Raw genomic sequence first — 11,474 nt, forward strand, 5'->3', positions numbered from 1 at the left:
CATTCTGTGTTTTATGAACTGAAAGTACAAGTCCCGAGGATGAGCTTGGGCATTTACTGAGGGCTTCAGTATAACACCATTGCCCCATCTGCCCCCACCTCAAGCCTTAGGGGTGGAGGAAATTCGCCTGGCATGAATAAGAGCAAGCAGAAGACTTTGAAAGCAGGAACAGCACAGGGCATCAACCACACATGAAAGCCCCAGGCAAACCTCTTTCTTCCAAGTGCTGTCTCTAGCAGAAGACATGTAGAGCTACAGTTCGGGCTTCACCTCACAAGAGAGGAGCCTCTGGGAACTTTTTCAATGGCTGCAACACTGATCTTGGAGTTGTTCTGCGTCAAAGCTGAAACCTGAGGGATTAAGACCCCAGTTGTCCCATCCTAATTTATCAGGGAATTTTTACCTTTGATTACTCTCATGAGTAAGTGGGTCTTACAGTTACTGGCTGTTTCAAGCAGAGCCTTCAGGACCAGAGGCTCTATGCCAAAAGCCTCTGCCAGGGCACAATATCTCTTACTGTCTTTTCACCACTCCTGGCCAACAAATGTCTCCGTAAACACCAGACAAGAAATACCCTTCGTCAGTACAGTCTAACTGATACATAAAGCCAGAACGGCCGAATTAGGCTTTGACATTTGCCTATTTTTAATCTAATAAATGATATTTACTATACCAATGAATCTGAAACAGAACACCACATACTTTACTTAATAATAAATAACAGTACATAAACCTCATACCAGCTGCTTTTTGCTTCGTGTAGATTATGGCAGAGGTACTCTTCAGTCTGTATCGTAGAAGTAAAGTATTTTACTGTTCCTGGATAAACGGTTTAGATTTTTTTGCCTGAACTGTTCTCCTTTCCCTTTCCAAAGCCCTCGCTTCCCCCCAGGTGAAAACTTCCTCTGCTTTGAAACCTTCCACCTACGGACTGGACTAGATGCAATTATTTCCTGAAATATTTAATCTGGCAGTGTTAACTTTGGCCAGTTGAAGTAAATACAAGTGAGTGAGGATGAAATAGTAAAAATTTAACTCTGGTCCCTGAAGCCAAATGCTCACTGCCATGCCAGCAGGCAGGAGACAGAGACACAGAAGCTTGTGATGACAAAGACACATCACACACTGGACAACCAGCCCCTAGCCAGAGATGACCGGCTTCCTATCAGACCTGGTACGTACTTGGTGGGGTATTTACTTCTGTGACATTTTTGTATGCTAGCAGTGTTTCAAAAAAACCAAAATCAGTATCTCAGTACAAAACAACAAGGCTCCTATTCACTAAAAGCGTCTTGGAAGTGGTTCTGCCCACCATTTTGAGGTATTACAGATGTTTGCACTTCATATGCTCTGCCATCCATCTTTGTCATATTTTTATCAATACATTAGTGTTTCTTAAATGTTTTCATTTACTGGAAAATATTTGCTTACCTTCAAACATCATTTGCTTTGCTTACCTGCTGAAAAAAGAGTTTTGTTAAATATATCTAAATGTATGTTAAATGTTAAATATAAATAAGTATATATTTAGTGCAAGAGCTGGCAGGCAGAGGTTTTGAAAGGCAGGGAACAGGACTGGATGTTGGCAGCTGTGGCATCTTGACAAGGATGTTTGTGGGAGCCTACAGCATTTATATTCAGGCTATGGCTAAGTCTTGAACCCTCACACATCAGTGAGGCACCTCCGATTAGGACAAAGCCTCTTTGAGAAAGAGCTCTCAGCCTAACCTCTCGCCCAGGAAAGGCTGTCAATTTTTCATTCATTCACGGCATATTCACTATGTCCTGCTGCAAAGGCTGCTGCAGAGTAAACCTAAGTGCGGTGCTGGTTGTGTATTTTCAGGTCTGTAATCAGCCAGAAAAAAAATCGGAAAAAAAAATCAAATGGGATGCCTGTCCTGAAAGGTCCCAAGAGATTAAGATGACCACACTGCTTGAGACAGGCAGGTGGGGCAAGAGTTCAGAACTGATGATGGTAATAGAGGTAATAATGGTAACTGATGATGTTAAAGAGCTAGAAATGACACTTTCCTTCTACAGCACATCTTGACCAGAAGGACACTTCTGTCCCAAAACCTTTCCCTGCTGTTCTCTCCTCTCCATCTAGATAGAAAACCATGGATTTCCAAGGGCTGCCATACTGATAGGAATCTGAGTGGAAAAACGTGCGACAAGCAACACCAGTCTGTTTTTTTTCCCCCATTTCAGTGTTCTTTTTTTAATTTTTAGCTGCGTTGGTGATTTCAGGAAGCTTTGCCACAAAACTTGAGTTGAGGGCTCGCTGCCCACTATTCAAGGGCCTTCACAGCAGCTGCTCTCTCAGATAAGATAGGAAAGGTCTGGGTACAGAGGGCCTGGTCACTACTGTGGGCAGACGTGAGCTGCAGGTAGCCTGGCCACTGTCCAGATAGCAAAGTAAGACCTCCCTCCCCAAAACCACTCTCACATGTTTTAGCCCTGGAGTGTGGAATGACCTTCAGCTTGCTACTCTGTTGACTAATTATCGAGAAGGGGAGGGAAATGTAATGGTTTCCATAGCTAAAGGCTGCATTTCCTTGAGTCGGATGTAGGGAAATCACAGGAGGATGTACACTTCACACCAGGGCAAGCAGAGGGAACGTGCCTATCTGCAAATCCCTTGAACAAATGAGACAGTTCTAGAGAATGAAAGACATATTCCCGGAACAGCCTGATGTTGCTACAAGCTTAAGAAGATGTTGTTCTACCTCTGCAGGTACAGTACCGGGGGCTCTTTCAAATTATCGCTGTCCTGGGGATTGGTGGAACATTCCAAATTGGCTTTCAAATTTCTACAATCACCTACATGTCTCAGGTAGGCAAAGATGCACATGGCACACTGGTTAATGGTGGCACTGAGTCTACATTCCTGCTTGAGGCTGCTCCTCTCTGGCAGTCAGCAAGGGTTTAATCACAGTATTCTCCTCTCACAATTCTTTCCCATTACTATGCTATCATGTAAAGCAGAACATGTAAAAGTGTTGAAAACAGAAGAAAAGAGAGAGACCTGCAAGCTGTTGTTTATAGAACTGTTCCTCTGAAGATGCACACTGACTAGGGTGGCATCTGTCTTCCCTATAAACCTACAGCACATGTGCCTACTTCAGTAGTCTCATTTGACGCTATTCTTCACTGCAAGTCCATGCCTAAGTTCCTCAGATTTCAAGGGCAAAAAAACCAAAGAATGAACTCCTTTTAATGGCAAAATGAACACACCATACTCTATTATACTATGTCTATTAGCTAATGCACTCTTTTAGAGTCTTTATGAAATAGCGACTTTAGCTGAAGCAACAAAATTATGTTCTAAATGTAATAAAATACATGCACTGGAGTCACAGTTATTGTTAATGAAAATTCTTTTTTCTGCCTCAGCATGTTAAGGCTTTCATTAATGAAACTTGGCTGGAGCGATACGGCTACCCCATCCATCAGGACAACCTCTTGTTCCTATGGTCTATCACCGTGTCCATCTTTGGTATAGGAGGTCTCTTGGGCTCTTCAGGAAGTAGATACCTGACCGTCAAGTATGGCAAGTACGTATGGTTAAAGACAGTTTGCCAACCGAATCTTAGGTTAAGGAAATGACAGTGGAGGCTTTAAATGTGAGACAGACTTTTAGGCTTAGTCATGGCTGTAATACAGCCAGCTTGGCAGTGCTGTCAAGAGATTTTGCTGCTTCTTGCCCTTGTCCTGTGGCACAGTCTAATCAACTGTGCTGCCAGCCTGTCACACCAGACGCAGTGACTCAGGTTGGGTTAGTCTAAGGAGGAAAGGCAGCCCCCCCCCGGCTGAAGACAGAATGGATTACTTGGAGGTGTTACTCAAAATGTATCATCAGCACTGAGATGCTCCCAAGTGCTACACCGATGTGTTTCATTATGGATTTTCAAGTGCAGAAAAGCTTTAAGACTTTTCTTTGCTACAAAACCCAGAAGTGTTCCCAAACTTGCAGGTCTAGCCATGTGCCAAGGCACACTGCGAGTCCAGAGTATCCAGTGCCAAGAGTGTGGAAGGGCTCATTTTGCCCTGGACCACATAGGTATAATTTCACAAAGCGAGCAAGACAATTTCACCCAAGACATCCTACATGCCGGGAGCTTAAGTGCCATTTCCCTTCTGATTTACAAAAATGCTTTTTACTTTCTTGCACTTACAGAAAGAAATGTCTCCTTTGCAACAATCTGCTCATGGTAGCGGCAGCATCCGTCATGGGATGCAGTAAAATAGCCCAGTCCTTTGAGATGATTCTAATTGGACGCTTCATGTGTGGAATAAGTGCAGGTAAGTGATTTCTCCCACAGGTCAGCAGGCTCTCCCAAAATTTTCCATCTTTATTCAAAGTAAATAATAATCCTCCGCTAAGAAAATAAAATATTAAAGTCAGTCATCCCTTGTCAAAAGATCTTCTATAACACCCAGCAATAAAGAGCATCATTACTACTAATTTTGCTGATACCAAATGAAATTCAGCTTTGCCAAATCATAAATATTCAGAGCTGTCAGGAATGTTTTGATACAATATGAAACAGGGTTTTTTTCTGATGGAAAAATATGTATAATATTATCTTAATTTTGGTTAACCGTACTGGAAATTATATGTTATATGGTTTAAAGCTGGTATTCTCATAAGGCTCCAGAGAAGCAGGCTGTTCAAGGCCATGGCCATTTAATTTTGACTAATTTTCAGGAATGTTTGACGTATTTCAGGAACGTTCTACAAGGGCATTCAACCTGCTTCAAAGCAGTAAGTCCTTGGGATTAGTACAAAGAGCTGGACATAGTCAAGCAAAATCACTCCTGGCAGGTAGACCACATGCAGCAAAAACATCCTGTGCTGGTATCAATATGCCTTGTATTTGTCTTCTACACAAGAAGTTGCTTTCCCATTCAGTTTGAATATTCACAGGGACGCCTATTTTAACTTATTTCATTAGAAATTAATGTCTATTCTTCAGGTAACCAGATTTTGTACATTGCTTCTCTGACATACAGTTGTATTGACGAATTACAGTTGTATTTTGAGCACTACTCACCCACAGGGGCCCTGCTATGGTCTAGAACCTGTACCATGCCTCATGCAAAGACCTAATTTTTGTTAAAGAGATTGCATATCTGCATTGCTTTGCTATCACAGAAAGCCAGGAGAAGAACATGTTGCTTTCAAAACAGATAAAAGGGGCCGTGACCACCATATCAAAAAAAAGCTCTTGTTCCCAGACTAGTTTTCAGCATGTCTGAGTTATTAAGCACTTCACATATAGCTGGAAACATCAACTCTGCCTGAAATAATAAAAAATATTGCTGGACAGTGGAAAAGAAATACTTGTGTCTCCCCCTAAATCATGGACAAATCAGCACTGAATATAGCACTGCATATTTTAATCTGCTATGGATCTACCGCACAGCTCTTCTATAGCATTATGTCAGAAAAGGTTGAGATTATGTGGGTTAACTACAAGCATATTAAATATTACTACAGGGTGTTTAGTTATTCAGCGCTTGCATACTCTGTGTCCCTTAAGATATGCTAAGGCTCAAAAGAGATACTATGATGAGGCTACACCTATATCCCAAAGGGAAAACTGTACATTTCTTAAGATCGGGAAAGTGCACTATGAAAAGAGGACCAAACACTGTTGTAGAAAGGGTTAGAAAATCTAGTACTGAAGAATCTCATATGTGGATTGAGGTATGAGAAACAAGTCGGTGTACGAGGCGGTTATATTCTGTAATGCTTAATTATTTACATGCCATTTTATTTCCAATGGTTATGAATGCCTTCTTTCTTCTCTCCCATAATTCTCTCCTCACCCCAAGGTCTTTGTGTTCCTCTACATCATCAATACGTTGGAGAAATTTCCCCTAGGAAGCTACGTGGATTTGCAAACTCTACCTCCTCTTTCTTTTGGTCACTGGGAAAAGCTGTAGGGCAAATTTCAGGACAAAGGTATAATACAATTGATTTCCCACCCAATACATTTCTGGCCCCCTCTACATTTTGCTTCTTCCTCTGCTTTTCCATCCATTCCTTTCTTTCCTCTAAACCAAGGCAATGAACTTTTATTCTACACACATGTTTTATCCCTGCCAGGGAGCTGCTGGGCAGCCAGTCCCTGTGGCCCATGCTGATGGCCTCCTGTGGACTTCCAGCACTGGTCCAGCTGGTCACTCTGCCCTTCTTCCCTGAGTCCCCACCATATCTCCTCATGCATAAAGGAGACCAGGAAGGCTGCAAAAGAGGTAATTGAAGGCTCCAGGTTCCTGTTCCTCACTTGACTTTCACTTGTTTTGCGATGTTTGCTCTCCCCATATGGAAAAAAAATAAAGAGGACAAAGTTTCTCCCCGCTCATTTCCAGGATGGCACTGTGAATACCTAAGTATATTTCTGCTGTAGTCCCCACGTAGAACATGAAACTACTTCTCTCTACAGTTCTGTATTACAAAACCTTTCGCATTCAGCTGACACCACCTGCGCTGTCAGTCTGATGATAAACGATAAATGGCTGTTTGCACTGCAGGGCTCCACAGGGCACCCCTTAGCTCTGGTTGTTGGCTGTGTACCCTGCTCATACCCTGAGAGAAGGAGGAAGGGAGAAAAGTAGGACCCGTGGGCAGGGAGGGAGTCATTGTGCACGCCACTAGGCCCCTCTGTCAGAGCAGGTCCCTCTGTGCTGGAGGGGACCAGGGCTCTGGAACACCCTATAGGACATCTCTGCCTCACACCACAGCCCCATCCCATGCATGCTGTGCTGCCAGACACGTGCATCACCTACTCAACCAAATCTTTAGGCAACAAACAACAGGGACAAATTAACATTGCAGGTCTCACTCTCCTTGTCCTCCACAGCCATAAGGCAGCTTTGGGGTGAAGGCCATCACCAAGCAGAGATTGATGACATCATGAAAGAGAAGGCAACAATGAAAAACACCAAGATCTTGAGTGTCCTGGAGCTAATAAAAGAACAAGACTCCCGTTGGCAGCTGTACATGATAGTTATTCTGACCGCCACAGTTCAGCTATGTGGCATCAATGCAGTTGAGTGTATTTCCCCCTTAAGCCTCAAACCACTTATTGACAACCTTAAAGGAGACATCATGGCTCCCAGGAGTTCTCTCCATTTTTCTCAGGCTTCTCAGGCCACAACTTGCTGTCTGCCAGTCCTCCTACAGGGCAGCAGCAGCAGTCTGCAAAGATCGGCCGGGCTCTTCACGTGACATCCTTTCGCCCAGCTCTTGGTCCTTGCTGGAGTTACCTTCCTTGGTAGTCAGGCTTATTTAACAGGCATTTTTGGAAGCTGTTACAAGGCCCCAGAACCCACTCTTACAAATGAGCTCACCCTATATTGGCAAAATCTGCAGCGTAGTTTTATGCTACTGCTCCCTTCCACTGCTACTATTTGCCCACCGGCTCTTATCATCCCAAGATATTGGGATGGCAGTATGCTCACTGTACCTTTCAAGCTAATCAATGAGCATGCTCGCTGTCCTGGCAGCTTCCACAGTCTTCCCCCTCTTCCTCACAGCAGCATTTTTCTGGGATCGTTTTAAAGCCACATCTTTGCAATTGCCTGCATGATTCTTCTACCTCTAACATCATGATGCAGCAACGTCTGTAAAAGAAATACATGGCTGAGTCTAACACAGCTTAAACTGGAATCTTTACCATCTCAGCATATCTCCAAACAGTAACAGAGATACTTGAAAAGATGCTTGTTTCACCCCCTCATGACTCCATAACCCATGCTCTTCTTTCTTGAGAATATTCTACAATCATATTTTTGGATGGGCTCCGGAAGAGACAATATACCTGGCTGCTTCTGAAAGCACCTAAATCAGGACTCTGCAAACTTAATTACATTGCAGCAGCTGGAGGTCCTTTTATCCCAGAATTTTATCTTTTACCAAATTATTTAATTAATAACATTTTATAACGTTTTTGTCTGCCAATAAAGTGAATACTACCAAAAAGAGTGCAGAATTCCAGCTCACTCCAAAGCTGAGCTGCATGCTCCTTGGTTAGCAGCTCCTATCCAGGGCAGTGTCACACAGGTATGGGTAAGAAATCAATTATCTTCTTCTCACTGTTTAATGGGTTTTTTTCCAGATTTATTTTTATACTTTTGAAGTCCTCCAGGCAGCCGGCTTTGACGAAAGAATGATCTCCTATATGACCCTCTGTGTTGGACTCTCTGAACTCATAGCTACTGTAGTCTGTGTAAGTCACATTACTACGGGAACGGGTCACAGTTTGCTCTTCTGGCACCGATACCAGTGTGATTTCTGTCCTTCAGAGCTCCATCATTGAGCGACTGGGCAGGAAAGTGCTCCTAAGAGGAGGCTATTGGATCATGGGTTCACTGCTAGCTGGTATCACCGTGACTCTCTCCCTTCAGGTAAGGAAACTCTTCTCATGGCAGATCTTTCCATTATCCATTTTATTTCTAACCTCTGCTCACAGGCAGGATCATGCTACTGAGAAAGGAAAGTGAGGCTTAGAAGTGCCAAAATAACTTCTGTGTTAACAGCTTACCTTCTGGGAGGGGAATATCCTGAAGCTCAAGCTTGTCTATACGTAGGATTAAACCCTTTCTCAGCAAGTACTCTCTTGTACTCCTGCCTTCCTTTCAGCATAATCCCATGAGCTCAGCAAGGAGCACAGAAAACACTGAGACACTAGCACTGATTCCTGATTTCATCAGACTGCAGGATGAAACACTGGCCAGCCTAGATCAAAAGATGGTCCTAGGAAAATGGCCCATTCTATTCATGCGGTTTTTAACAAGTAACAATAAAAAGCCAGACTCTTTGCATCAGTTAAGTTGAAATTTAACTTTGCTGCCAAAGATACTGGGAACGCACGTATCTGTTCGCAGACTGGAGACCAGTTCACCTCTATAACACTGTCTCATTGCTGTAGCTTCTTCAGAAGCAAGTCTCCTGGGTTACCAGTATTCATCCAAGAGCTACTCTATAGGTACTACTGTAAAATTAGCCTTGAAGCAAGGTGGCAGCAGACTTCCAGTTTTGCTTCATTCATGAAGGATCTCAAACATAGGAGACAGAAATCTTTTTCCCTAAAGCATCGAGTCTTGTATCTTCTTGACTAAGATCCAGGAAAGCTCCTTCTCAGTACCAGTTATTGAACCTATCACTTAACAAAAGTGAAGAAAGATACGATTTGGCTTTCCCATATCTCTAAGGGTTGGGGGAAGCACCGTGGGGTCAAGAAGAAAGGAGGACAGGGTGGAAAAGTGCTGTTCAGACTTTCTTTGATTGAAGTCTTCCCAGCTTGACAGCTGCTAGCAAACCTGCTTCTCTGCTCACCTAACAAAAACCTCACTGTTCCATCCACAGGAAAAAGCACGTACATTTCTCTGCCAGTTCCCCCACGCTGTATATTTTCTCTTGAGGTGACAGCGTTGGAAAACAAGCAGCATTTCTCACCTATGGTTGTCAACAGATTTCACCCAGAAGTTTGTTATGTTTTTTTTTTTTCCCAGGACTGGTATTTCTGGATGCCATACTGCAGCCTTTGTCTCATTATCTTGTTTGCAGTTGTCTTTGGAGTTGGGCCAGGTGAGTACTTCATTCAAAAGAAATAAAGGAATCGAGTCATGTGAGCTCATTGATACGGCTAGGAAAATATTGCATAAATTGCCTAACATTTAGCATAAGTAAATTAATTTAACTTACTCTTGTAGTCATTTAAACATTGTGGGTCCAATCATTGGCCAGAAACTTCAATGCCATCAGGTTTGGGCTTTGCTAACGAGAGGAAAGGAAGAGAGCAAAAAGTACTCACTGGAAAAATACAGCAAAAAGAGAGCAAAAGCAGATGGGTAAAAGATTTTTTTTTTAAATACTAAGAAAAAAGAAAGCAAAAGAAAAGCAGGAGTTCTTTTAAATTCAGTGTTGTATAATGTTACATGTTATCCCACATAGACAGCAGTGCAGAAGACCGACTTTGGAGTAATTCTTTTCCTAGCATATACTACCTGCTCCTTTTAAAATTTTTTTTAAAGCCTATTAATTTTTAAAATATTTGCCTTCCCATATGGCAGGGCTGAATTATTTTCCTAACTCAAAGCTGTTGAAGCCCCGTGACTTCAAAACATAACTGAAATGCCGAGGAAGTGAAGCCGGGAAGATCACTCATTGGTGATCTAGCAGTATCACGCTGGGAATTTTTGTTAGCAATAATAATTGTTATTCCACCCTTACACAGTTTCTTTCATGAGATGTCAGACTTTCTCACTACTTAATTCTTGAATCTCCCCAATAAATGTATTTGAATAATTTACCATTTTAATAAGCTGATGTCTAGCAGTTTATAAGATGCCACAAACATTTTCTTTTCTAAAAAACAGCGACATACTTAAGTCTTCTGAATGCTAGTCCGTGATAGTAGGATCTATTTGCTGACTGTGTAATGGTGACGCTCAATCCAAATGTTCGAATCAAACACATCAACAAGGGCTAGTTATTCTTCTTCTTTTCTTTCAGCTGGTGCCACAGTTTCCATTAGGATTGAAATTTTCAAGCTCTCATGCAGACCACCCGCCTTTGTGATCAGCGCAGTTCTCAGCTGGCTGGGCGTCTTTGTGATCGGAATGACTTTCCCATTCATTGTGGTGAGTGACTTTCCCTGGGACACTTCCCCAGGGCACTAAGCTCGAGTCAGCCGTGGGAGCAGGAAGAAGAGCAGCAGGAGATGACAATGCCATGTCAGTCTAGAGTGGCCTTGGCACCCACTCTCCCAAGTCCACTTTTGCAGCTGAAGGGCCCTGATTTGCCTGAGATACTTATTCAGACTGAAATATTTGTCAAAGGTCAAAATGCAAAGAACTCCTTATCAAATTTAAAGTACTTTGGGACCCAAATACAAAAACTGTGCCAAGAAAGTGACAAAAGAAAAGATACGCTCATCTTGCTCTCTTTCTCGCTTTGCTCTTCCCTGCAGGAAAGACTCAAGCACTTCTGCTTCCTCATCTTCATGGGGGTACTTTTCACTTCAGGGATAATTATCCACCTGTTCCTTCCAGAAACAAAAGGGAAATCAATCGTGGAAATCACGGAAGAATTCAGTAAGCTAAACTTTAAAAAGAAGCATGTTCCAGGAACTCCAAATCATGTCACCGAGGATTATACCTTCTGCACCAGGCTTTGACCCGCCGTTAGGGGGAGTCAGGCTTTCTTAAAAGGAAAGAAAAAAAGACATTAGTCTTTTTCTGACTAGCAAGTCAGTCCAAATGGACCGTCAGCTTTCATATCTGTCACTTACAAGGTTCCCATTTTGCCAAACCAGCACCTTTCCCAGGCACTCCACTCTGGGCAGCTTAGAAAAGGGATGATGGCTGATATTAACTGGATAGACTCATGTGAATCATGAGCATTTTGGCTCACTTGCTGATATGTAAATCTCTTCTATAACAGAGCAACTAATACAAACTGA

General features: G+C 42.7%; 1 protein-coding gene across 1 annotated transcript; it reads left to right on the forward strand.

Moving 5' to 3' along the window:
• Positions 1-1,150: 1,150 nt before the first annotated feature.
• Positions 1,151-11,266, forward strand: LOC142416457 (solute carrier family 2, facilitated glucose transporter member 11-like). Its single transcript, XM_075516029.1, has 12 exons — positions 1,151-1,174; positions 2,735-2,833; positions 3,394-3,554; positions 4,178-4,302; positions 5,839-5,968; positions 6,113-6,261; positions 6,870-7,057; positions 8,127-8,237; positions 8,314-8,415; positions 9,523-9,598; positions 10,526-10,653; positions 10,983-11,266. The coding sequence occupies exons 1-12, from the start codon at positions 1,151-1,153 to the stop codon at positions 11,187-11,189; spliced, it is 1,500 nt and encodes a 499-aa protein (XP_075372144.1). The 3' UTR covers positions 11,190-11,266.
• The last annotated feature ends 208 nt before the right edge of the window (positions 11,267-11,474 follow it).

The sequence above is a fragment of the Mycteria americana genome, chromosome 13, assembly GCF_035582795.1.
Source record: "Mycteria americana isolate JAX WOST 10 ecotype Jacksonville Zoo and Gardens chromosome 13, USCA_MyAme_1.0, whole genome shotgun sequence".
In the NCBI taxonomy this organism is placed as follows: Eukaryota; Metazoa; Chordata; class Aves; order Ciconiiformes; family Ciconiidae; genus Mycteria; species Mycteria americana.

Excerpts from the sequence above, each read along its gene's own strand:
- LOC142416457 (XM_075516029.1), top strand. The coding sequence starts at position 1,151 with ATGACCGGCTTCCTATCAGACCTG. Across the intron at positions 2,834-3,393 it reads CAATCACCTACATGTCTCAG|CATGTTAAGGCTTTCATTAA; the intron begins GTAGGCAAAGAT and ends TTTCTGCCTCAG. Across the intron at positions 4,303-5,838 it reads CATGTGTGGAATAAGTGCAG|GTCTTTGTGTTCCTCTACAT; the intron begins GTAAGTGATTTC and ends CCTCACCCCAAG.